The following is a 27959-nucleotide window of genomic DNA, read 5'->3' on the forward strand; positions in this document are numbered from 1 at the left end:
TTTAAGGGCTTGCACTAAAGGTTTTGAATCATACTACCTATAAATGGTAGGAAATGACGCCAATTATTTTTAGCACCTATAGTCAGAGTTGGCTCTAGATAGTCACAAACAAAGGACTTGAGGTTCACCTTTGGCTATGGGATTTCATATGTCCACCCCTCATTTAGGAGTTATGGGACAGATAATCTGGGATAGACCGCTCTATCCTCCAAAAAAGTATGGCTAAAATTAATTGCTGTTGCTCTTTACATACTACTGAACTTTTCTAAGATGGCTATTTCATACTGCCTAATGATAGGCCCTGCCTCCAAATTGATGCTTTGGGCTGAAACAGACCTAACAAGATCTGGAGAACCCACTGTAATGCTTGGCATTCATATGCTTGCTCTAAGACTACTAGGTCCCAGTGCATACTTTGGGCTTTTACCATTGCCCTGTGAGGTTATCCTTGGAGGGGAAAAAAGAAACATAATTGGTATCGGGTAACCTGCAGTAGATTCAAATGCCATACCTGTAGTTATTTCTACATATACTCATTTAGCTCAGTTAGCATCATAGCAACTAGCAACATATGCAGCAACTGATTCCTCTCACTGAACATGAATGGCTGCTTTGGTTTCTTATTTAAAGTTTACCTTCACAATGTACAACTCAGCTATCAATAAGAAGTTTCTATTGGACCTCAAATGTGAGGTTTGAGGCCATAAACATAAAATTAATCATGGACTCCTTGGTGCTCTCTGAGCCTTGTTGTTTCCTTGCAGAGGTTCCATTGCCAGACTAGGCAACATCTTCAGTGCGAAAAGGGAGTGGGCCTTGCTCTCAGTTTATATACTGTCCAGATTGTGTTGGTGGAAGTGTTGTTCTCTCCTTGGGAGTTCCTTGATTGGGCTGTTGTTTGCTGCTTGGTTGATTGACTGAAGAATTCAGTCAATTCTTATGTTAAACAAGTATAGGGATTGGTGAGAGAGAAGCACACAGTAGAAGTAACTGCACCCTTGTTCACACACACATGAGGTATTTATTGAGTGTGTGGGGTAGATATGAGATTCTGCTTATTGCTCAGCAAAGGTCTAACTGATGCTTATTCGTATCACCCAAGCAGGGTGACTGTGTAATCTCTCTTCCAGGCACTGAATAAATACACTGAATGAAAGGAATGACTGTGTGCTTCAGTATACATAGTACATTCTTCTACCTCCAGATCGTTGAATGCTTGGGTCAGTGGTTACTTTGCTGCAAGGATAATGCTGAGTACTTTCCTTTCTCTTTGACATACATTTCTTTTGTACTATTAAATATCAGGGCCTGGTGAGATCATGGAAAGTCCACCATGCATTTTCCCATTCATCTATCAGGGAAAGCTCTACAGAAATTGTACTGCAGATGGGCGGAACGATGGAAAGTTCTGGTGTGCCATGACCCAGAATTATGATGTTGATAAGAAACTGAAGCTCTGCCAAGATTTAGGTAAAGAAGTTAAATGTTACAAGAAGAAAATAGAGGACCCACAATAGAATATGAGGGAATCTGTTTGAATTGAATGATTAAGGGATCTTTGAAGCATGGTTTTGCAGATTCTACATGTAAACCAGGAAATGGAGTCATGTGCTTGATGCTGTACCTGTCTGCCAAGAAATAATTGAATATGAGCAACTGCTTTTGGGTTGATGCTCACCATGATCAATGTCTTTCTGTAGGTGAGAATTTTTAAGTATCTGAAGCACGTTCTGATAAGGGCTTGCTCATATTCAACTATCCCTTTGTAGATGTCCATAGGGATGTGGTGGGAGAGAGAGAGACAGAGATGTAAGCTTGAGGGCATGGGCCTCTGTTGAATTTTACATGTGGCAAGATGCCTACATACTGTAAATAGAACACACTGCCAACCAAACAGAATGGAATTTGAATGTCAGCGAGCCCCAAAGGTAGCTAGATGGCAAATAGGGCAATAAGAAATGTCCCAGCTGCTCCACCAGAATGTCACCTTGGGCTAAGACTGGGGAGCCAGTTTCAACCGCAAAAAGAAGTTATAGAATAACATCTGGCTACCCACATCTGATGATTCCCAATAAGGATGAAACGGGTAACATGGTGCCTCCTGGTGGCCATTGTAACTGAAAATATCACATAGGTTATACACTGGATAAAAATAGATAAATCCCCCCTCCCCCTGAGGGATGTATGGAAGTCATTGAAAACTCTGTACATGGAGGCGTGACATAATGTAACATCCTATCTCTCTCCTTTGAGAGCTTAAGGGTAGGTGTCCTCTATGTACCACTCTGATAACATCTGTTTAAAAGTGGTATCTCTAAGACTGAATGAAAGGACATGTCCCTGGACCTCCCAAGAAACAGAGTCCCCAAATTTTGCTCCACAAGTATTTTTAAACATCAAATGACTGAATGAATGTCTTTCTTTCTCCTCCCCCCCCTTTCTGGGGTAACTGGGGATAGGAGAAAGAAACTGGGAAAGAGTACTCAGAAGATGGATGGATGGGGCCCACAGAGGACATCTTGTCCAGGGTCCTTCCAGTCCTAGCAGCAGCACAATTAGTACTTATCCAAGCTGTTTTACTTCAGGTAGGAATAAAGGAGAAAAATGTTTGAAAGCATGTGAGCAGACCATTTCCATTGTGGATACTGATGTTTGGTTTTTTTATTCTTTGTAGAATCTAAGTTGACATTCACTACTGGTAAGAATGGACCACATATCCCTGTACTCACTTGCTTTTTTGTTTAAAATCCAGGGCCAGATCCAATGATAGAAAGCCCATCATGTGTCTTCCCATTCATCTTCAAGGAAAGGTTCTACAGTACATGCACTAACGAAGGCATGAAAGACGGGGAATTCTGGTGTGCCACCACCACCAACTATGATGTAGATAAAAAATGGATCTATTGCAATGATACAGGTAGGAAAAGAATATCAAATGACTTTACAACATAAGTTCAAATATGATCTAAAAGTTGGAGAATCATTAAACAAGATTCTTACAGTTGTCAAGAAGAATAAAAGGAGCTCTGAAGAGGATCAGATATAGAAAAAGAGTGGAGCATCTGTGGGGAATATCAAAAAAGTCAAGAGTGTGTGCAATGTGTGAGTGTGTAAAAAACCCCTAGGAGTTTGATTCACAGATACATCCATCATCTTGTTTTTTTTTAATTCTCCCCTGTGCATGCTCAAGAAAGAAAGACAGATCTTATGGTTCTCTTCTCATGTAGACTTTCCAGAGTTTTGTTCTATGCTTCTATGGGGTAGGAAAGTACAAGTAAATCTGTTCTTGTCAAGGACACTTTTGTGTGTGTTCACTTACATGCCAGATGTATCAATCTAGTGCATATTTAGATAAGCATTTTAGAACAATCATTTTTACATCAAAATGCAGCTGATACAATTTTCCCCCAAGTATGCATTTTAAAAGAAGGTTTTGATTTTTTTAAGTAAAAATGTGTTGGAATATTCAAAAAGTGCAAAAATCAGCACTAACTTCTATGTTAGTCTAGGATGTCTGAATGTTATATACTGAATTGCTCAGGCTTCCTGTGAAACAGAGATATCAGCATTCAGATGTGCAACACCGTAATCCTTTGCAATCCTTCTCTCTAGGAGAACACATCATTTCCTTGTGTGATTAACTAATTTACTGTCTGGGCAGTAGTGCAAAAAATGCCGTCAGCAGCATCTATTTTATGGTTGTGTTTTGCATATGGGAGGTTCTAATGCACAAACTGGGTGTCTTAAACTTTGCAGATACTTACAGTATTACAAATACCTACATATCTGAAGTCCCCTCACATAATGTCCTTTGTCCTTCTTTGGAGTGCGGCTCTTAACATGCTGTACAATTGTGGGCCTTGAGCTAATGGAAGCTGCATGACCTTGATCTAGGGACTGTGCGAGATAAAATCCAATTTCTGTAGGGTACCACATTGGGTAAAGCAACTGTAATTAAAACTCTAAAAGAATTAAGTATCCTCTGAGAATAAGCAAATAATAAGTTGGAGGGAGTTTTGCAATAATTAAGAATTCTTCTTTCCTACTATCAGGGCCTGATGAGAATGTGGAAAGTCTACCTTGTGTCTTTCCATTTGTCTTCAAGAACCAGGTTTACATCAGCTGTACCACAAATGGCCGGAGTGATGGAAGATTCTGGTGTGCCACCAGCAGTAACTATGATATTGACAAGATATGGAGGTTCTGTCCAGAGGAAACAGGTAATCTCAGGAGAAATGGATTAAATTTCATTCCATCGGCAAAAGTGGCAGGGTATGTATAGGTCAAGATTATCCCTCGCTAGGTGAGATTTTGCCAAAAAAATTCTCATCTCTGATTTCATGGATTCCTCTTAGAAAGATTTTGGTATTTTTTGGGTATAGGGAATGGAGGAAGAAATGTTAGGGCAGTATACAGGAATTTTCCCATTACACATAAGGCATTTTTAAAATAAAAATCCAACAGTCCAACTGCCCATATCAAAAATGCAGACTTCTCAGCAGAAAAAAACCCCTCCCCCATAACATATTATCTTCTTTCCCATAACACTGATTCAGATAGACATAACATTTCCCCAGCATGGCAACTCCCTGTGCAGTCTTAAACTCAGACTGTCATTTTAACTGCCTCAACACCAAACCACAATCTTCAGCTGGCATTATTTCCATCTTACTAACAGTAGAAAAGTCCCCATCTTTACCAAAATCTTCATCATCCATCATAACATTTTCAGCCAGATGACACATTTTAGCAACAATCTCTTCTCCAATATCCTGAACACTCTGCAGAATAGCTTGACAGCACTCTGAAAGGATCTCTTTGAAGGTCTGCTTACTCTCACGACGGAACTCTGAGAAACCTTCTTTAAAATCTTCCATGCTTCAGGCGGTAGATTATGGTGCCCCCTGGATAATTGACTTGTACAAATAGGAGTTAATCAATTAATAAAAAACTTCCATCTGAAATTGACAAGAGAAAGTGTACTAGCAAACATGTGCCAGAGAGAGTGAACAGAAAGCCAAAAATTTAAAACATCAAATCCAACGTGTAGGAAAACAATCTATCCTTCAAATTCAGTACAAGAAATAGTAATGGAAAGACAATTATATATTCTCAGCCCTTGTTACACTTTAGATGGGAAAACAAGCCAAAACTTTTTAAAAAAAAAATAAAAATATAATCCAAAAATAACGATAATCACCAAGAGATTCTGCTTCTTCTTACTGTAGAAAGCTTCTCCTAGGGTACAAAACTTAAAAATAAATTGAGTGCTTTAGACATGGGAAGGCAGGACTTACTTCCCCTTTTCCAAGCTGCAGCACAGCTTGGAAAAGATGAAATCCCAGCCTCCCGGCGAAGTCTTACCGTTCAATCGTGCATGCTGTCCACGATCTCCTGGCTACAACTCACCATCTGGAGGACAAATGGGTCAATTCCCAGCGTTTTCCTTACTCTGGAGAAACACTTTGGGCTACAGAAAAAGCCAGCCTGTGCCCAAAAAACCTGCCACAATGCCAACTCTGCCCACGGAGCTCATGGGCAGGGCTGTTCAGTCCACCATAATCCCATCGAAAGTCCTTTTGTTCTGTTTTTCCAAGGAAAATGAATACGTTGTCTGGGCTAGGGCACCTTTGAAACCTACTTCCTTCCTAGATAAAGGTATTCTGGAACATACTGTGCTGCTTTTGAAGGCCAGACAGAACAACACGGCAGGCCTAGTTGGCCATCAAAGCAAGCCATTTTTGTAAGAGAGGGGGTATATACAGTTGGGGGTTACAGTATGTTTCTTACCCTCCAAGAAAGGCATGTGTATAGTTTGCTGCCATGACTTTTGTATGACAAACATAATAAAACAAGGGTAACCTTTGTCTATGTTTCAAATATTTGTATGAACTTCTTTCATCAGGGCCAGATCCAAATGTTGAAGATCCAACGTGTATCTTCCCATTCATCTACAAAGATAAATTATATACAGCATGTACTGCAGATGGGATGAATGATGGAAGATGTTGGTGTGCAACCACTAGCAACTATGATGTAGATAAGAAATGGACATACTGTAATATCACAGGTAGGACAACAGCAGCAGCAGCAAAATACTACTAACCACCACCACCAGTTTTCTGGACATAAACTGTATAACACCAACTTATAGGCAACATCAACAATCAAAAATAGAAATGCAGTAATACTTTTAAAATAATTAAAAAATAACTTATTTAATCTATCCCTCAGGTCAGTTGGTGGCAATGACCCTGGGTTTGTGTTTTAAGAGCCAGTATAGTGTAGTGGTTAAAATGCTGGGCTAGGAACAGAGAGACTGTGTTCTAGATCATCATCAGCCAGGGAACTTCCCTGGGTGACTTTGGGTCAATCATTCTCTTTCAGTCCAACCTATCCCTCTCTCTCTTTTTGTTTTTTTTCCAGTCCAACCTATCTCATAGGATTGTTGTGGAGAAAAATAGGTAGCAGGAGTGCTACATACGTGCTTTAAGCTGCTAAGTGAAAGCAGGATATACTTTATTAAATATGTAAGAATCCAATTAAAGCAGATTTTGGGGGTGGTTTTTATCTGATTTACTGTATCTCTCTTCAGAGATCCTTCTCTACTACCTTGGTAGTAACACTCCTTGCAGAGGAGTGGGGAGGAACAAAAAAGTTGGGATAAAGAGGCAAAATAAACAAATATAGTGCATTTCTAATGTCCTGGATTTTAACTCACAAAAACTTCAGCAAAGTCAAAGTGAATTATCTGAGTAGAATCCCAACATATTAGAAGGCACAGGATGGGACAATTAGTTTAGGATGAAGGGCTGCTTCTCTAATTATCAAAATATACACCTCATGATTCTAAGTGAGAAAGAACTTTTTGAACCTCTTTGCAAGACAGCCTACAGGTTTTCTCTTGATGAGAACTTTCTTTGTTGTCTCTTACCTTTTACTTCTCCAAAATCAAAATTTTGCTTTGGAACAGTAAAGGGAGACTAGAGGCACTGCCATTCAAGGATTTTGATCCCTTAGGAAGCATCTCTGTTCCAAAGGCATTAACAGTATTGGAAAGCTGAAATCAATTTATTTCTGGCTCAACTATCAGACAGTTGAAATTGCAGCAAAATTAGGTGTCATCCCTCCTTCAGAGTTTGGTTTTTGACTGCTTGATACAGTATAATATTCTCCCTACATGACATTCACAGTTTTATGTTACTCCTTCAAATCCAGTGAGTATTTTGCCAACTGTTGACTTTTTGTTTTAAAATCTAGAGCCAGATCCAAAAATAGAGGGTCCAACTTGTGTTTTCCCATTTATTTACAATGGCAACTCCTATAGCACATGCACCAGCGATGGCATGAGCGATGCGAAGAAGTGGTGTGCCACTACTAGCAACTATGATGTGGACAAAAAATGGGTGTGCTGCAATGACACAGGTATGAAAAGAGCAATAGATATGTTTTAGTTGGCCTAGAAGAAAGGGGCCCATCTCTGAAAAATCTGAATAACAAAGGCTCTGGAGTTGAACAGATGGAAGGCACTTTGTCATAACAAACACACTTTCACTTTTAATTAGTTCTACACTTTGCACATCTTTCTCTTGAATTTTGCTTCTTTACCTTTCTTTTTCCTTCAATGCAGGGCCAGACACTCCCAAATGTGTCTTTCCATTCACCTACAATGGCAAGAACTATAACAGCTGTACAACAGATGGACAGAAAGATGGGAAACTCTGGTGTGCAATCACCAATAACTATGACGTAGATAAGAGACTGACTTTTTGTACCATCACAAGTAAGAGAATGGAAGAAAAGCAACTTTTTTCATTGATTGATATTCACCCATGAAAATACTAAATTCATATTCAGTCAAAAACATTGAGAATGGTGTAATTATGTTTTCATACAGTGATTATACTTCTTGCTTATTTCATTTGTGAAGTGATATGTAATTTTTTTTCTCCATGCCAAAAGACATCCAATTTTCATTTCTGTGATGGGGATGGCCAGTGCTTGCATACCCCACTGTTATCTATTCACAATAAAATACATGAGATAAAATCACATTATGTCAACTTTATGTCATGTTCACTGTTTCAATGTGCCTGGTACATCGTAACACTTCACATGTCATTTACTGATTGCGTGTTTGATTTACAGGGAAAGGAGGTTTCCATTGCCCGGACTGTTATCTCTGGGCTGAGGGAATGGAATGTGTTTGGGTTTTCTCAAATATTCAAGGTTGCTTTCCCAGGATGGGTGAAGACGGTTACTGGCACCTGGGAGGGGGGTGGTTGAAACGGCTGGGTGGGGGGAGGTGTTACGTTTTGAGGCGAGGGTTCTTAATTTGTATTTGGCACGCTTTTGCTCATTCTCAGCTTTCTCTGTACTTGCATACTAACCCTTCAATAAACCAGATTTCATAAAGTTCACTTGTGAGTCTGGCTCTGTTAGGTTAGGCAGTCATTACACTTTACCAAATACTCAAACTGTAATTTGTGAAGTGTGTTTAGTAAAGCAATGAATTTGATGAATTGTTCATCATAATTCCTCTCATTATCACAGAAATGGAGTCCCTTGCTTTTCCTTTTCTCTCCATTTGTGATCATTCCTCACAAGGATCTGTATTGTCTCTGCTGTGCTTGGGAGAGGGAGAGCGTTGATGCAGTTGACTCACTCAATATTGTACCACAAATCTGTAACAAACATAATGCAAAATCTCTTTTATTTATGAAATTCTGACACCTGCAGTATGGTGGCTCTGGTTGAGAAAAGTAAACTGTCCATGACAGTGGGGATGAGAAAAGCACATTTCGCTCAGTAATATCCTAGTATGGCATGAATGAAGAGAAAGAAGAGCAACCTGTAGTTTGACTGTATCAATCTTTTCACATTGGTGGGAAGAACTTCCATGATCTTTCTAATTATTCTGTAATGAAGTCTAGGACCATTCTTACTATACAGCAGATGATGGGCAGGGAGACTGAAGCTGAGAAAAAGTGATAGTTGTAAGACAACTTTCCCAACCTAAAGCCACCCAGATATAGTGATCTACAATTGCCAGAACTACTGCCCACTTGGGCCAAGCTGACTTGGAATTCTAGGTATTGCAATCTGGCAGAACTAGAGGGGACCAGTTTGAAAAACCTTGTCTCATTTTATCTAATGTATTCATCACCTCTGTGAGATTTGAAGAGAGAGATTTCTTGATTTCAGGCAAGTTTCTTATCTATGGAACAAAGATTCTTCAGGGACAGGCTTGCTGAATATAAAGTCTGCAGATATTCCTTTAGGAGGAGATAGTTACTGATCCTTTGATATTTACCATATGAGTGAATAAAATTAATGGATGAATAATTTATTTAATATAGTCACATATGGCTGTTTGTTTCTTTAGTCTTTGCCAATTTGTGTTCTCTGTTGCCACCTTATGGTAACTGTTTTTTTTTTTTAATCTTGATCTAATTTACTTGAATGACTTTGCCAAGAAACTGAAATTCAGTGACAGAGAAACTAAGTCCAGTTCTAGGATCATCAGCTGCATTAGGAGTCCCAGCACCTCAATAAGACTCATCAACAATGAGAGGCTTGTTATGGGAAGCTATGTGTTTACATTTACCACAATGCCCTAAACACTCAGATGTGCATGATCTTGGGGCATGATGGAAAACTTTCAACAGTGGGTTTTCAGTTTCTCACTTGCCATGAGTAACCTCCACAGCTCTGTAAATTAATGTATGAAATGATGTAATCTACATACTTCACAGATTAATATTTAGATGGAAACTTAAACTATTTGTGGTCTTTACACTTCTTGGATGTTCGAGAGCAATTGGCTAAAAATAGAAGCAGAATATATATTTCATCTCAAAATAAACATTTGAAAGATATGGAATAAAAGAGGCATTCAAATTCCTCTATCTCTACATTTACACTGGGGTGATGCCCACTTACCTGGCATCACTTATCTTCAGCCCTGGACTAAAACGGGACTTTCTGTAAAGAGTTCAAAAAATTAATCAGAATTCATTCCCAAAACTGCATTTAGGCAGAACTTACAGGATTTATTTAAGTGAATATTGAATTCAAATAAATACTGATTGCCCCCTTCTCTTCTTTTGTTCTTCTTTTTTAAATGCAGAAACAGGGTGTGTCTTTCCTTTCATATATAAAGGAAAATCATATGAAAGCTGTACCGCCCTGGATCGCAATGAAGGAAAAGCTTGGTGTGCCACCACTCCAGACTACAAAAGTGATTTGACATGGAGATTATGCAATGGTGAGCCAGAGGGCAGTGGTTGTGGTAGGAACTTATTTTTATGTTTATTTTTCTGAACAGGCTACATGTTGCCCAATACCATACCACCAGTATTTCATGTCTTAAAATTTTTCCTTCCATTTCCGCATCTTTAATACACATTCCCATAGGACACAATTCAGTGAATTGTTCTAGTATTTTGCCATTTTTGTATAACTTACAATTATTAAGTACATTTTCCCTGCCAAACATATTACAATTAATTGACATTAATGTTCACACTGATACTCCTTGCTGCATCTATATGTATCTAATAATTTATCTAATAATCACTGCAATTCATTTGAATGCTCGTCTAGTAACATGACATTGTCTGCATACAAAAGCACATGGACATTCTTGTCCCCAGCACCTCTAAAATTACCACAAACATTCCTTATGTATTTATCCATAAATATATTAAACAATCAGAGGATATCACACATCAGGGTTAAACCATCTGCTAAGTAAGTCATTTATTTTCTTGCACACTTTACTTCTATTGTATAGTGCTCATTTTGCATTCAGCAACCAATCTTTTCTGCATTTGTGCAAAACATTCCTTTATTCAAGCTTATTCACTTTATCATATGCTTTTTCTAAATTAATAGAAAACAAACTTCCTTTCTCACTTTTCTGCATTGCTCAGTGATCCCCTAAAGAGCAAAAATCAATCTGTGCATTCCACCTTGCATAAAATCTCACTGCACTTTCCAAAATCTGTTCATTATCACAATTTATTTATTTATTTATTTATTTATTTATTTATATTGGGCTGCTTATTTATTCATAATTTTACTCATCATTTGTATTGTATGTTTTTAAAATAATTTATTGTCCCAATGTCCTATATTTTATACACTTTTATATATTGATTTTGTGATTTTTATGCAACAATGCTGCATTCTGCTACGCCATACAAAATAAATAAATAAAACTGGGCTGCCCTTTCACCAACGATTCTGGGTGGTTTACAAGTATTAAAAGGAGAACTGATGCATCAACATTTCTAATAAAAATGGACATACGGGGGAAGTGGGTCCACAACCTCTCCCAGATCAGTCCTAGGGAGAGTCAAGTCTTCAAGGCTCTCTTCAAGAACAGCAGGATTGGAGAATGTTGTTCCAGAGGGCAGGATCTATAACAGAGAAGGCACATCTCTTGGGTCTCATCAGACAGCTCTGCTTACTAGATGGGACACAAACCATGCCAATCCAGTCAGTCAGACCCAGGATAGGCAGAAACAACGGTTTCTCAAATACCTGGGCCTTATCCTATGAAGGGCTTTAGAGGTGACAACCATCACTTTTAATTGCTCCCAGAAATCCACTGGTGGCTAGCAACTTGCATAGCAGAGGTGTTAATTGACATACCAAGGTATGACCTTAACTATTCTCACCACTTCATTCTGGACTAGTTGTAGCTTCAAGCGGTCTTCAAGGGAAGTCCCAGATAGTAACATTGTATCTTGAGATTAATTTTTAAGTACTTTTACACCTGTGCCGGAAAAGGTCAGAAACCACTTGTCTGATATGCTTTTTTGCTTATTCCTGCACCAGTCTAGCTTTTCCTGTTTCTTTCTTAGACTTGTATTCTGTTGGTCTTATATTCTACATTATGTGTCTTAATTATATCTTGAACAATTACTAAGTAATAATAATAAAAAAAGAAAAAAAGGGAAGTCCCATATACAGCACACTGCAATAGTACACATGAGAGGTGACTTAAGGCATAAATGACTGTGAGAAGTGCCTCCTGGTTCAGGAACAGATACAAAACTGGCTGAAAAGGGTCTAAACAATTTGATTCCTCCAGAACTGTTTGAAACCCTCTCAACAACTTTCTCTAGAAATGGGAGGTCAGAAATTGAAGAGGGGGTATACATTAGCTCCTTCAAGTCTGGTGGGACCATCCCCTCCAACAGGGATGAATTTACACTGCTTGGACTCAACCACATGACAACTTCCAGGAGGCCTTAACCAGCCAGAAGGGGCACAGATCTAACATACAGGTGGACACCTAACAATTTCCTTGAGAGTTATAGGATTAAGTGATCTCTTCCTAGATAACAGAGGAAGACCATGCTTCAGTCAACTCAACTGGATCTGCCCAGTTGGAACCCAAGTTGGAATGATTTCAAGCATCTGTGTCCAACAAATCCCTAGAGTATTTCTTACAGCAACCATGAAGATATTCTTGTGACCCTTTCCTCCCCAACAGGAAAGGGGTCACTTGCAATAGGGCTGATGGTTAGAGGATACAATAAGAATGGATACAATAAGAATGGAAAAATAATTACCCATTTTCTTATTGCCACAATGTAATCCCTAATATGGGGGATTACAAATGTGCAGTTGGATTCACCCTTTATGTTTCTCCAATTCTACATGTTGCTTCTGCTGTTTCACCTTCCAAGGGTCCATAGGAAGCCATGGAGCCTCATGGGTTCAACAAACAGAGAGTCTGCATAGGAGCAATCTGATCCAAGGCCCTTGTTGAACCTGTTCCAGGCAGAGACTAAGATCTTGGTCGAACTGCTCAACAGACCATCGGAAAAACCCCAAGTTTCCTCTTAAACCCATCAGGACCCATTAGGCACCTGGGGTAGCCCAAGCTAATAGGTCCATCCTCCCTATGGGGAGGGACAGTTCCCAACAAGCCCAAAGGCAACCAGAAAATGTTGCTCTGGGATAACAAATAGATCTAATATGTGATCACCTGCCTTGCTGGGCCTCAATGAAATGGATCAAGTCTATGATTACCATGAACTCCTGATTTATTCATTCATTAGAGTCATGTCATGCAAAGGCAAATTAAAGTCTCCCACTCAATCTAAGACTACCTCCAATCCCACAATTATTTACAACATACAAATCCCTAACATACTCTTTCCAGAATTCCCTTTCATCAGTTTCATCCCAAGTCAATTCTTACTTTGCTTCTATTTAGTCTACTGGAGGCATCTTATATAGCCCTTCCCACACACTTCCAAAAAAACTTTTATTTTAATCAAAATCATTTTATTTTTTTCTCCCCGTTTTATCTGTTCCTTGCTCTCTTTGACTACATTCTTTGCAACTGTCACTTTCTCTATATACAGTTTATAAAATGTCTTTTTCTCCTCATTTTATTCCAATCATTTGTCTATGTGCATTTTTTCTTATCCACAGCCTCTTTCATTTCACTATTCTACTTCCACACACTTTGGTGCCATACTGCAACATAAAACTGCTGTAAGCAACTTCTATATCCCCTTTCTTTACATCTACATTCTATTCATTCTGCTGGGGCATTAATCTCTGTTCTAATACTACTACATACAGGACTCATACTTACTTTTCCTGCATACTTCTCTACTCCCCTTCTACTTTCCTTCTAAATTCTTTCACTATTTCCTCCTCCTCCTCTTCCTCCTTCCATGTTAACTTTTTCCCAAGATCCACTTTGGACCCTACCAAATAATTCTCTGTTCAGATGTCTTGCCATCATTGCATTAATTTGGAATGCTGGACAATTTCCCCCCAAACTCATCCCAGGTTCTTCCATTAACACCATTCACTGCAGCATAACTATGACTATCACCAATGCATGTATTCCAATTTTCATGTACACTCACAAAATAAGTGACACAAATTCATACATTTTAGTGCTTTCAATCATAATTAAATCCACACCTTCATTTTCCAGCATGTATTCTTCCTCTCCTTTCCACATAATCAGACTACTTTCATTCAGATTTATTACATCCCTTTCCCCTTAATTTTACATGTAATATATCATACACAGACACACACACACATGCAGAATTTGTATTGCTTGTATATAATTAATTGAATACATTTTTCCTTAATTTCCTTAACTTCATTTTTTGGAGTCCAAGTGAACACGCTGCTTTTAAATATAATCTTATAGCAAATCTTTTGTGATTTGCATTGGCTGTCATTATAGGTGAGTAGAGGAAAAAAATCTGAGGGAAAACTGAGTTGTATTGGTTTTTATTTTTGAGTGTGTACATTCCACATTTTGGGGGTGGCTTTAAACTGTAAGCTGTTTGAGTGTTCATTTTGTACAAGAAGATGTTATATAGATCAAGTAAATTAAAAAAGAAGTCTTCCATCTTTTCTTCTTTTTCCCACTTAGAAACAGACTGTGTCTTTCCCTTCATCTTTCGTGGCCAGTCATTTGACAGCTGCACCAGTGATGGGCGTGCTGATAACAAACGGTGGTGTTCCCTTACCAGCGATGCTGATGCCAATCATAGTTGGCTTCTGTGCTGACTTGGGCTGAAGAATTTCAGGTGGGGATGGACAAGGGTGGAAGCAAAGTTACCTTCAGATGGTCAGTTTCTAAGATTACCCATTCATTGCTCTTCTGTTGTCAACTGACTTCCTACCTGCTGGAGATGTTGCACTTTTTATCTGTGAACATCCTGCTATGCTATTGGGTTTGATATACCTCTGTAGTGGGAAATAAAGGTACCATTCATCAGGATAGCACCTATGGTTTTGAAATAAGTTTTCTCATGCCATTTATTTTGTTTTGTTTTTAAGATTAGAGCAGGATTGCAGAAACTATGCTCCTGGGGCTGCATGTAGTTCCCCTGGAAAACTTGGAACACTTCCTGAGCCTACAGCCTTCTTGCCATCAAATTTTAGCACTGTTCCTAAAGCACTACAAGTTGGCATTTTCTGGGTTAAAATGACTGACTTTCTGCTGCCATGGGCAGCAGAAACCCAGCAATATTCTTTTCCTTCACTGGATAGAAAAGGGAAGTACAGATGTCAAAAAGAGAAGGAAGTATAGAGAACAGAGTCCTCGTTCCTCTTTGATTCCTATCTCCACAAGTCATGTAGGCTAGCTGTATTCCCTCTGTATGGCATAATGCTTCTCTGACCAGGATGCTGTGTAGACCCATTGTGACTAGTAGCCATTGCTAACCTTATGTTCCATGAATGTTCAAATTCCATTTTTAACTCAGGATCTTGGCAAAAACCATTTGTCATAATGATTTTTTAACATCTGTACCATTCAACTGCTTCCTTATCATACATTTGCATAGTTAGAGGACCAGTTATCTGGCATTTATGGAGTTAATTTGGGTATTAAGAAGTATTATGATCAGTCTGAAAGAAGCACAGGAAAAAGTAGCTGAGCTATATGAGACACAGGAGAGAACAATCATTTTACCTGAATCACACAATAGCAATCAGGTAGCAGACTTAAGGAGATATGTGAATCCTGAGGAAGTAGGGAGAGTTACAGTCCACAAGCAGTTTTCCCAACATGCATGTAAGGCCAGATATGGTCTTATCTCACCAAGAAACTGAATCATTTACAAATAAGGGGCCGCTTAAAAAAAGATTGCTTCATATTGAGATAAAAGGATACTCAAAGTTTATATGAAAATACATCCTTGCTAAGAAGGACATCACATAGATTTCCAGAAGTCAGAAAATTTCAAAGAAAAAGCAATGACATCATTGTCACAATTGTGTGCTTTTAGGGTGACAAAGTTTTTTTTTTTAATGGACTGCTTTGGTTAGAGAGTGCAGAAAGATTTCTTGGCATGCTTTTTGAGCCTGTTTAAACATGCAGCCAGAGCATTTCCCTTGACATGCTAGAATAGCAGAAAAACATCCAGTCTATTTTATGCTTCTTCTGCCCTCGGCCTACATTGGCTGATTGGCTAATTCCCATGTGTGAACAACCCAGAGTCCTTCCATCCTTCCTCCAGCCCACCTTTGAGGACTGACCAGGTTGGAAATGCTACATTCCACTGGGCTTGTGACACACTGATATGACTTTTGGACTTGATCCTCTCCCTTCCCCTTATAGACCTTTCTCATGAAAAGTAGGTAAAGGGACTTGGGAAATATAGATGCTATTGAATGGTTCCACGTTACTAATGTAGTATTAGGTAGAGAAGCAAGAGAGAAAGAATCTTTATGAAACACTGTTTTTAACAGGGATTGTCTATCAGATTTAATGCAGCGAAGGAACTATATGAAAAACTCCATGAGTGTATGCAATTGCTTTAGTTGTATTGTCAGTCCATAATTTAGTTGTATTATGTCTGACCATAATAATCCAAAGTTAAGAGCAGAAACCTCCCAGTCAAAAAAATATCCAGGCTGAGGTAAGCTGTTTCGGATTCTTTCACTGAAAATGCTAAGGATTACATCTGACAACTTCCAGATGGAACCACACCTTACGCTTCTGAGACTTGGTAATACAACCTTACAGTGCATTTCATATGAAGAGGCTGTATTTTGCCTTGTATATAAAATGTCAAAGAATATTATCTTGTCTCTCCTGGTGTCTCCTGAATTAGCCAGTCAGCAGTCTTCCAGAGTGAGCTCTGTATAGATTTGACACATTACATTGACACACAGACTGATTACACGTCCCTTTGTATTTTTTGGTTCTCTTTCCAGCTCATGTCCTCAAAGGTAGACCAGCCAATCATCAGGCCTTGCTGAAGCTTCTCAGCAGTCAGGATGGCATCAAATGAATAAAGAAATAAACCAAGGACAGCTGACTTTTCCCTACTTCAATGAATTCTACATCTGGGAATAAAATTTTTCTCTAGCTGTCTGTAGTAATTACTACTATTTTTTGTTTGTAACTCCCACATGGCGGTAGCAGGGAAACATGTGAGTTCCCTAATTGATGTGTGTCAGCCCTTTGAGATAGATCAGAAAACAGATCAGAAAACAGACACCACAAGGACTACTTGGGAATTCTGTTGTTACAGGTTATTATAGCAGAATCTTGAAAGCCTGACGTTTTCCCGCTGCCTCCTCTTATACTAAAGAGAATCAAAGCGGGATTATCTTTCTGTCTCATTCCTTCTTCCTTTTTAGGGCTAAGTGGATGTTTACTAACTAATCTTGCATTCCTTCTTCAGAGTTAGCTCCTCCTTTCTTTATAGTGTACAGTGATACTCATCACAACCTCAGCCATGAAAAGAAATAGCTGAAGGTCAGTTGCACAAAAGGACACACAACTTGCAGCCACAGGACCATGTAAGCATTTCCAAAATTTTGACTGTGGATCCCCAAGGGACCTCCCCAAATTATAGTTTTTACATTTACAAATATGAATTCATATTAATGGTATATAATGAGATTAAATCCAATTATAATTATAATTTGCCCTGGCCCTGCCCACTTTTTGGAAAACAACTCTTTGCATGCCACTCAAGACCAAACAGGGTCCTCGGCATGAAAAAAAGCATACACATTTGTTATATGTGCTCTTTACTTAAACCCTGAACATGGCTGTAGAAATGCAGAAATGTAGAAATGCAGAAAATATATAGTGGAAAGTCTTGCAGGCAGAGGTTCATGGAGGGGGTAGATTTTACTGATGGAATGCCTACTTTACCTATACAATATCCAAGGATCTATTCATGAATCTACATTAACACAAAAATAAAACATATCCTGTCATTGACTTTGAAGAACTAATCAAATATAGACTATAGCGAGCTAAATAAATCAAGACTATGAGATAAACAGGGGTGGACGCAGTGGCACTGCGGGTTACACCATTGAGCTGCTGAGCTTGCTGATCGGAAGGTTGGCGGTTCGAATCCGCGTGACGGGTTGAGCTCCTGTTGCTAGTCCCAGCTCCTGCCAACCTAGCAGTTCGAAAACATGCCAATGTGAGTAGATTAATAGGCACCGCTCCGGCGGGCAGGTAATGGCATTCTGTTTAGTCATGCTGGCCACATGACCACGGAAGTGTCTACGGACAAACGCCGGCTCTTCGGCTTTGAAACGGAGATGAGCACCGCCCCCTAGAGTCGGATACAACTGGACTTAATGTCAAGGGAAACCTTTACCTTTACTATGAGATAAACACCTTCAAAGTGAATATTTACAGGGCAGGTAACATACACCAGAATTATAAAAAATAATGATCTCATGCAGTTGGAGACCGAAATCAAGGGTTGGCAACTTGGTGCTTTCAGATGTTTTAGAATTCAACTCCTATTTGACTCCAACTGACATGGTCTGTGGTAAAGGATAATTGGAGCTGTAGTGCAAACTGGTAGCATTAGTGAGGACTTTTTTTCCTCATTCTCTTTTATTCACTGAGGTCAATATCCCAGTCATTAGAAGAGTGTGGGAAAACCTGAAATACTGACATAACTCTTGCCATTATATTTAAACTGATTCTTTTTTTACCTTCATGAAAAATATGAATCCATCTGATCATTTCAAATATTACATTATATGTTGGCTGCCCCCCTCCCTCCATGTGGGCGAGTGCTGGGTGAACAAACTAAATGAATAAATAAATATATCAGCTATCTTTTAAATAAAGCATACCTCTCATTGAAAGGTATATGTGATTATCAAGGGGTGTATGCAGATCCACGTAAAATTTAAAACCTGCCTCTGCACTTGCTTTTGTTGCGTCCATTGGGACCAACAGTCCTGTAAGGGAATTAGAAAGAAGCAAAAAGTAGAAAACTGTCATCTCCCTTTACTTTTTGCACTGCATAACTTGGCTGTGGACTACTTCTCCTCACTCACAGTAGCGTTAAAAATGGAAGTATACAAGCCCTCAGAACAGTCACACCAAGTATATGAAAGAGATCCGACCTCAAGGCTGGAACAACCTGTTTTGAGCTCGCATCACTTCTGTATAAATGCCATTTTATGAAGCCAGGCTACTTTTAGCATTCGGTGAGTGAGATTGGACTACCCCTACTGCATTTGGAATGAGCTGTTCCAAGGTTCAAATATTTAAAACTTGGAATATTTTGCACATCTTTAATCAAAACCAGCCACCCTTCGAAGAGCAACAGGCAAAGATGTTGTCTTCTGGCCTTCCCTGGCTAGCTAATTTCTATCACAGCTAGTCAGTATATGAATAATGGCACCTCATTTGCAACTAGTGTTTGCATTACTGTATTTTCTTTCCTTTTCCCTTTCTTCTTCTTGTTTTTTTCCTTTTGTGTCTTTTAAAAAAAATGATTGTACATGTGAGAGCAGGGGTATACTTGATTTTTTATTATTACATCAGCTTCTCTGGAAGTCTTTTGATCTGAAGGTGAGTAATAAGTACTTTAAATACATTCATCCATGAGTGTGGAATATGAAAGAGCCAGTACCTCCCAAATCTATCTCTGAAAGTTGAGTTTTCACCCCCTCTTGTCTTTTACATAAATTTCCACTAAGATCTAGTCTGATTAAAAAGCTATAAATAGTAGCTATCATTTTCCTGGACTTCCAGTGGGGACATGGCGGACTGAACAGTTGTGCCCATGGGCTCAGTGGGCAGAGCTGACAACATGGCAGTTTTTTCGGGCTCAGGCAGGTTTTCCTGAAGCCCAGGAGTGTTTTCCAGAAAAAGGAAAACACCTGGAATCTCCCCATCTGTCCTCTGGATGGCTGCTTGCAGCCAGAAGATTGCAAACAGCATTTCTCATTTTACTGATAAGAGTTGGCTGGGAGGTGGGGACATCACCATTTTCCAAGCAGTGCTGTACCCTTAAAGGGACACTAAGACTGGCCACCCCATTTCTAAATCACCCAATTTATATATTTTTTAAGTACGCATACCCTAAAAGAGGCTTTCTACAGCAAGGAGAAGTGGGCTCTTTTGGTGCTTATCATTATTTTTGGGATTTTTAAAAAAATTCTTTTTAAGTTTTGGACTTCGTTTTCCCTCCAAATATTAAGGAAGATTGAGAGTAAAGTCTTCCTGTTATTATTTTTGTACTAATTTGAAGATATTAGCATTTTTCTACACATTGAATTGGCTGATTTGAACCTTTGGCTTTCTGCTTCTACTTTCTCCTGGGAAGTGTTTGCATATCTCACTTTCACTTGTGTAAACACATTCTGGAACTTTTTCATATCTTTGACTTTCGCTGGTTAAGCTCCTAGGGGGTGCCATAATCTACTGCGTGAGACATGGAAAATTTTAAACAGATTTTCTGACTTCCACCAAGCTTTTAAACAGATTCTTTCTGACTCCTATCAAGTTTTTATGCAAGACATTCAGGACATGTGGAAAATATAAGGTCTAAATGTGTCATCTGGCTGGGGATGTCGTGGATGAAACTGAGGAATTCAATAGTGATAGAAAAGTTTCTTCTATAAGTGAGATTGGGATTTCTATTGAGATGCTGGATGAAGATCAGATAGTTGAGTTGGAGAAATTTAAGGGAGAGATCAAGTTGCAAGCCACAAGTGAAATTGATCTTCTGGAGGACTGCCATGAAAAACAAGGTGTTATTATATATGGGAGATTTTCTGAAGAGAAGTCAGAGTTTTTGAGGGGGGCAGTTGGGCTGTATGCTTTTTTTTTTTAAAGAAAAATGCTCTGTGTACATTGTGGGGATATGTGAATGCTCTGGTTTATTCTGAAGTGGGATAAGGGTTAAAGAATATTTATCTGGATTGCTTTTAAGATTTGGCTGATTTCATTTATCTCTAATGATTTGGATTAAGATTAATAAGGTATAAAAATGTCTACTTGGATGGTTTTGGGTTTATTAAGACCATTAAAATTGTTGTATTATTAAGTATAATGGCAGGCAATTTATGTGCTTTTTAGTTTGATTTTTATTATAGTAGACAGAAATGTATAGAATAGTAGTAGGAAGGGAATAATTAAATAGATGTTATCTTTGGGGAGGGGGAAATTGTTTAGGAGGTTTATATGAATTTTTTTTCTTTTAATATAACGGGAGGGAGTAACTGTACTTAGTTATTTTTATAATGTGCCAGTGTGGAATGATTTATAGAAATAATGTGGTTTTGGTTTAATATAGAGTAAGGAATTGATTTTGGAAAATTTTTGTATATCCTTGCTGTTAAAAGTAGGAAGTCACATCTTTCTGTAACTTTGAAAAAATTTTCTCTTGTGTTTTTCACACCTTTTTTAGGTTTTTTTCCTCTTTTTTGGTAGTTTTTTGTTTTTTCATAGCTTTTATCTTTGCTTGAAACTTAAAATTCTTATACTGTATATATATATATATAAATAGTAGCTATATATATAAATAGTAGCTATCATTTTCCCAGGGATTAGAGTAAGATGAAAAACATGAGCAGGCTTGTGGGCTTCCCAGAGGCAACTGAAAAGATGGATTAGATTACCTGTTTGATGTGATCCACCAGGACTTTTCCTGTATTCCGATCTACCTCTTGATTTTCATTCCCACCATCTGCAGAATACAAAGGGATTTCCAAAGGGCAAATCTGCATTTTCCCTTTTGTTTATGAAAAACGGACATATTATACTTGCACCAGTCTCTTGGCTGTATTAACATTCATGCGTTGTTCGCTTGGCAGCCATGTATATTTATTCTGTATTTATTTTATATTTTAACTGTTTTAATTATAATTGTTTTAACTGTTTTATGGTTTTATTGTTGTAAGCTGCCCAGAGTCACTCACTGAGATGGGCGGCTATAGAAATCAAATCAATCAATCAATCAATAAAAAATATCATTCATAAAGAAAAATAGTAACTGGAGTTGGTCACATTGGGAACTGGTACCCTGCTTAAGCTGGATTGTCAAATGGGAGTTCGATTGTTAACTTAAGTCAACTGAGAGGATTATGACAGTTCATTAGTTGCTGTGGATAGAAATGGGGAAAAAGGTATAATAATGCCCCAAAGTTGGGTGACATGTCCCATACTAAAATTGGAAGAAAACAACAATTTTATGAATAGTGAAGTACTGAATGACAATGAAGCTGACCTTGGTGTAGGTTCATGCCATTTCTTAGAATAGGACTAGAGTGAGAGACTTTAAGTAGCCTGGATCCCAGAAGCCTTCCAGAATGGGTGATACCAAAAAATTGGAGGCTCTTTTGAAGAGGGTTTTAAGGGAGAAAATAGACACTTTAAGCATCGAACTTGTTTCAGGCATCTATTTCACCCCTTAAAACTACTGAGCCTCAGAAATGATAGTTCTAGGGTATGGTCCTTAATGTGCTATACAAAGTCTTGGGAGGCCTTTGAGCCAATGACAGTAGCACATTCCTGCTTTAGAGCATGGAAGGAGAACTTAGTCTTTACAAATACTATAAATTATGGACTATAAATTCTTTATCACTCAATCATCACAGTCAGTAATTATGGCAATTGCAGTTCAACAACTCCCTGTAGTTTTTTTTTTTTGAGATGTGTGTCTGGGTGTTTGTATATGATTTATTCTAAAATGTGACAAACTAGACCTGCTGCTTTTAGGATGTATTTTGGCCCCTGCAATCTCAGCAAAGCTGTGGTGGATTCTGGCACTGCCACTGGCTCCTGGGGGAGGGGGGATACATATTGCAGACTGATAAGTGGCTTGTTGCTAGGAAGGTTAAGAGGTTCAAGGTAGCTCTGCCCTAGAACCCTTCTGGGGTATTTTCTCTTAGGTTAGTTGAGTAGTCTTTAGTCTGGCAAGATTCTGTTTATAGGGTGAGAACAGTAAAGACCTAGAGTTGGAAATATTGGCTCAGCATGGTTCTTGACAAAAGCTGGCTTTCTATATTTTGAAATTAACTTTGTAAAGCACATTCTGTGCAGGTAAAGTAAAGTTAAAGATTCCATTGAGTTGAGCTTGCTTCCTAGTGACTGTATGGGCACATCTCTGTCATTTCCTTGGCAACACACAGAAGTAGGTACTATTTTCTTCTGTGATATTTTTTTGGACTTCCTAGTCGAGCCTATAACCCTGGATATCCTGGTGGTTTTTTATCCAGTATTAAGGAGTCCAACCCTGCTTAACCCCAAGTTCAGACCCTGGCACATCTGGACAGAGATGGTTTCTTGAAACCCTAGAGGCTCCAGTCAGACTAACAATACTGGATGAAAAGAATGATGGTCTGATTCAGAAGAAAGGAGCTTCCCAGATTCTTGTGCACTCTTTTCCAGGACTAAATGCAAATCATATGGGGCCATGTGTCTTCCCATTCATCTACAAAGGCAAAATCTACTCCACTTGCACAATAAATGGGGAGGCCGCTGGAAAGTTGTGGTGTTCTCTCACCTACAATTATGATGTGGATCACAAGTGGACATTCCGTGATTCCTCTGGTAAGAAAAAACATTGATGCTAAAAGAACAGGTAAAATGGACTTGAATGTCAGTAAGCTGATGTAGCCATTTATGCCAGATGGTGGCAGTAGAATGTTTCTACTGACTCTTATTCAGTTACAATTCAGACTGTGCAATGAGATACTGTATATCAATAGAAAATCTTTGTGTTCTGTGTTAATGATAGTTTTTTTTGTTTTGCAATTGTAATTTTTAAAAAACATTTGTTATATGTTCTTTGTTAATTTTTTTTGCATGTTGATTTATATTGTCTGGCTTTAATATACTGTAATGCTTCCTGGTACTTAGATTATTTTTAGTGGAGCAGCAGGATACCTGGACACACATAAATAATGAAGCATCCCCTAATTTCCTATTGGTCCTTTTTCTCATTTCCCAGAACCTCTTCCTTGCGTTTTCCCCTTTACTTTTGGGGGGATATCCTACTTAGCTTGCGCCAAGAAGGGATCTTCTGAAGACCAATTATGGTGTGCCACAACTGCTAACTATGATAAGGACAGTAAATGGAAGGCATGTGCTATTTGAGGTAGGTAATTTTATGTCAGTTGACATCTGTTATGTATTTTCTTTACCACATTTTCTTTGGGAGCTAAAGATGGTAAACATGGGAATGTCCCCTAATTGTACCTCCACAACCCTAAGTAAGGGAAGTAGGATGAACTGAAAGAGAATAATTAACCCAAAGTAGTGCAGTGAGCCATATGGCTGTGTGGAAACTTGGATCTGGGTCTCAAGGCACAGGCTTAATACTTTAACCAGTTCAGTGTTTGGCTGTATGGTATCTAACTCTCTTGCCTTGTGCACTGTTAAGCAAAACAATTATTTACTGCTTATGCTATGGGTGCATCAGCCTATTTTCTGCATAGAGAAGCTCTAACTAAAATAGTTAAATAGTTAAGAAGGGATGAAATAAAGATAAGGCTATATCTCTGGTAAAGACAGGCTAGCAAGAATGATGTAGCAGTGGCAATGATGTTAAAACAAGAATAACATCTGACACAATGGCTTTGTCTAAAGGTGTGACAAATGGACAGGAACATACATGGCTTAATGATTTCAAGATATTGGGAGTGGAATTGTGACCAGGAAGGATTGGACATCAAGAATGAAATGCAGTTCAACCAAGAATTACCAACAGGCCTAGGATTGTTTGCCTGCTCATGAAAATTATGCTGGCCCAAACACCTATAGTATATAGAGCAGACTTCTGTTGTAAAAGTGAAATGATGTCTTCTAGATCAATCAGATATCTTGTACTTTCTGGACCTTCTGATCTGCCTCTGTAAAAGACCCAAGAAACTAGTTCTTATCACTTTATTGTCTGTCAGAAACTTACTATTTATCCTTTGTATTCCATATGCATTCAGAGTATGAAGGGAACTCTTGGTCAGCCTTGCGTTTTTCCCTTCATCTACAAAAATCAGACATTCTATACTTGAACCGATGAGAATTCAACAGATGGAAGATTCTGGTGTGCCACCACAAAGAATTATGACAAGGATAAGCTATGGAGCTGTTGAGCTGACACAAGTAAGATAACTGGGGCAACAGGTGTACTCTGCTTGCAGCCAGGGCTATAAAGAGAATCCTTATTTTTAATATGTCTCATTCTGAAATCTGGTGAATAGAAACTATTTATACAGAAGAAGCCATGCTATTAAGTCAAATTCCAAACAAAAAAAGAGAAATGAGTCTTAAGTAACCTGAACCATGTAATGTCTTTCTTTTCTTCTATAAGTAACATCCACACGCTGGGTATCTGGAAAATCTTTATTGTCACTCACTACAGGCAAATTCAAAGATGAATGGCAAATGCTAAATTCTCTTCGTTTTTATATATCACCCATCTGATTTGGGACTTGCTCTTAAAACAACAGCAACATTTTGTAATATTTATTGTCCCTTGTGTATCACTAACATAGTCAAGACCAGAAGGTGGTCTAAAGGAGAAGAAGGAAATCTTATAATGTAAAGTAGTGCCATGTAAGTCAATAAGGGATCAACTATGCCTTTTCACAAATAATGTTGTGTAGTCTTTCATAAAGAGTTATAGTAGTTCTTCATGCTGTAAAAAAGAAGTGCAACCATCTACTGACAACATGAGTAAGGCTTTGTTATCGTAAGGATTGCCTAAGCAATGCATCTTCTTGGGGGCTGGGGAGTGGAACTTAACAAGTTCTGTGGTACCTTGTCTAGCAATGTGGCAGCACCCAGTCAACGCTGACTGATCTCAAACTTATAAGTGGCACTGGATGTAGTTAATATTTGGATGAGAGTCCATCAGGAAACACCAAAGCTGTAGACTAGTCTGGGAAGCTGAAAAACCGTGTCAGAAAAATGCAGTGGCAAATTGCTTTCATACTGGTGCCAAGAAACCTACATGGATTCCTTGGCTTGAAGGGGACTTCATTTTGCAGCAGTTTGAATTCTAATAAATCTATTATGACAAAGTTTTCTGGACCACAGTCCACTTCATCAGATACCATAAATATTATACTTAGAAACAATTATGTAGTGTGTCTAAGAAGGTAAGAGAATGAAATATAAGAAGTGCAGGGTGTGTTAATTACTTTAAATAGTCACAGAACTGTTGGGTGTAACATACTGCACTGCTGAAATGAGTGATGTAAATAATTGTGCAGTGATTTGGATCTGAAGAAAAAACATTGCTCTGGATTCAGGGCTTCTCCAGGATTGCATGGCTGCCCTGTGCAGCTGTAGCATAAACCTGGGGAAATAAAGCTTTGGTTTAAGGAGTTGCCAACAGGTACTACAGTATATATGCACTGGTGTGTGCTTTGAAACATCTTTTTTTTTTCTTTGAATCCAAAGGCATTGTACTTCCCAAATATGTAGTATGATAAAAAAAACAAAAACAAAAACAGAAGAATAATTCGATCTTTATTTAATCCATAAGAAATAACTTAAATTTCCTAATGATTTTGAGGTGTTTCACAGTTTTTATCATTCTTTTGCTTAATGATACCCATACTGTATACCATCTTCATTTGCATTTTTGCTATCTTAAGGAGATTGGGGAATATATGTAGGATTTTTAAATTCCAAAAGAACTTGACAGGTTAAATAAATATTTTGCATGTTTCTCATTCTTTTTCTTAATTCTTCTAGGATTGCCATCTGGATTTTATTTTATTTATATTTATATCTTGTATTTATATTTTATGTATTATTTATGGTTTTATTGTATTTTAAATCTTTTACCTTTATTGTAAACTGCCCAGAGTCTCTCCTTTGCGGGGAGATGGGCGGTGGCAAAATTTGATGAATGAATGAATGAATAAATAAACAATAAAATTAGATTCCAATCCTACAGGACCATGCAACTTTCCATTTATCTATAGAATCAAATCTTATTCCTCCTTTACAATGGCAGGATCATCAAATGGGAAGTCCTGGTGCTCTCTTACCAGTAACTATGATGTGGATCCTAAATGGACATATTGTGAGCTCACTGGGAAGAAAATGTAGGAGAAAAAAGAGGTCAAATTTGTCTGTGGATGGGGCTAGTGGTTGCAACATGGTGCAGGATAAAAATGATAATGGGAAGATCCAGATTAATTAACAGAGATCCAAAACCACTCAATAGCCCCCTTTTTAAAAAATGAAAACTGGTCTTTAAAGAATACTTCAATTTTTTTCTTGCAGTTGTGATCTTGGGCAACCAGAATGCTGGCAACCAGAATGCTGTATGACTGGGCTATTTACTTCCCAGGTTTTAGAAGTGTAGTCACTTTTAATTAGAGATAAAATGTGGAGCCTTATTCTCAGGGTACTTCAAAGGCGTCTTTAATTGCTTGCAGAGGCTCTCAAGTCCATACAATCAATTCCTACCAAAACAGTCAAAAGCTCTTTTTGTTCCTCTAATAGCTGTCATCTCTTGTCCAACTGAGCTGTTTCCTTCAGAAAATAAAAAGTTGTTACATGGAAGTTCTGAGCCAAAGTCTTTTATTTTATTTATTTTCTATCCTGCCTTTATTATTTTTATAAATAAATCAAGCTGGCGAATATACCTAATACTCCTTCATCCTCCTATTTTCCCCACAACAACAACCCTGTGAGGTGAGTTGGGCTGAGAGAGAGTGACTGGCCTAAAGTCACCCAGCCGGCTTTCATGCCTAAGGCAGGACTAGAACTCCCAGCCTCCTGGTTTCTAGCCTGTTGCCTTAACCACTAGACCAAATGTGGTGAGGTTAAGAAAAGCAGATTACTTGTAAACAAGGAGGTGGCATTCTGAGCTTCTCTATAAAACCATGTTGAATAGACTTCTAAGGAAATTCATGGATACATCATCCCTACGCACCAAACTGTTTCTTTCATAGCACAGAATAGAGGAATAGTCATTTGGTGTCCCACTTCCCCTATCTAAAACTGTTTTAACAGTTAAAGCACAACATATCCTAAGAACCTTTCTTCCTACCCAGAAGTAACATAATTTAAAAATAAAATTAAAAACTAAGAATGTGCTGCCTTATAATGATTCCCAAGTGGCAGAGCTGCAATTGATTTAGCTTTGGAAATATTATTTGGCTTTAGGGAAAGCCTGTGGAAAAAAAAAATATTAGAGTCAAGGTATACTTTGAAG

At 38.3% G+C, this 27959-nt stretch overlaps 1 protein-coding gene and 1 pseudogene across 1 annotated transcript; both read left to right on the forward strand.

The window, feature by feature from the left end:
* Positions 1-1295: 1295 nt before the first annotated feature.
* Positions 1296-14766, forward strand: LOC134495489 (fibronectin-like). The gene is made up of 8 exons (XM_063300981.1): positions 1296-1470; positions 2753-2917; positions 4053-4220; positions 5906-6070; positions 7261-7425; positions 7631-7783; positions 10130-10267; positions 14426-14766. Exons 1-8 carry the CDS (start codon positions 1320-1322, stop codon positions 14560-14562), a joined length of 1242 nt encoding a protein of 413 aa, XP_063157051.1. The 5' UTR covers positions 1296-1319; the 3' UTR covers positions 14563-14766.
* Positions 14767-23093: 8327 nt separating this feature from the next.
* Positions 23094-27069, forward strand: LOC134496348 (matrix metalloproteinase-9-like; annotated as a pseudogene).
* Positions 27070-27959: the final 890 nt, after the last annotated feature.

Source organism: Candoia aspera, chromosome 4 (genome assembly GCF_035149785.1).
Source record: "Candoia aspera isolate rCanAsp1 chromosome 4, rCanAsp1.hap2, whole genome shotgun sequence".
NCBI classification, from domain to species: Eukaryota; Metazoa; Chordata; class Lepidosauria; order Squamata; family Boidae; genus Candoia; species Candoia aspera.

Coding starts and splice junctions, on each gene's coding strand:
- LOC134495489 (XM_063300981.1), top strand. CDS start 1,320: ATGGAAAGTCCACCATGCATTTTCCCATTCATCTATCAGGGAAAGCTC. Junction 1,471..2,752: donor GAAGCTCTGCCAAGATTTAG/GTAAAGAAGTTA, acceptor TTTAAAATCCAG/GGCCAGATCCAATGATAGAA. Junction 2,918..4,052: donor GATCTATTGCAATGATACAG/GTAGGAAAAGAA, acceptor TCCTACTATCAG/GGCCTGATGAGAATGTGGAA.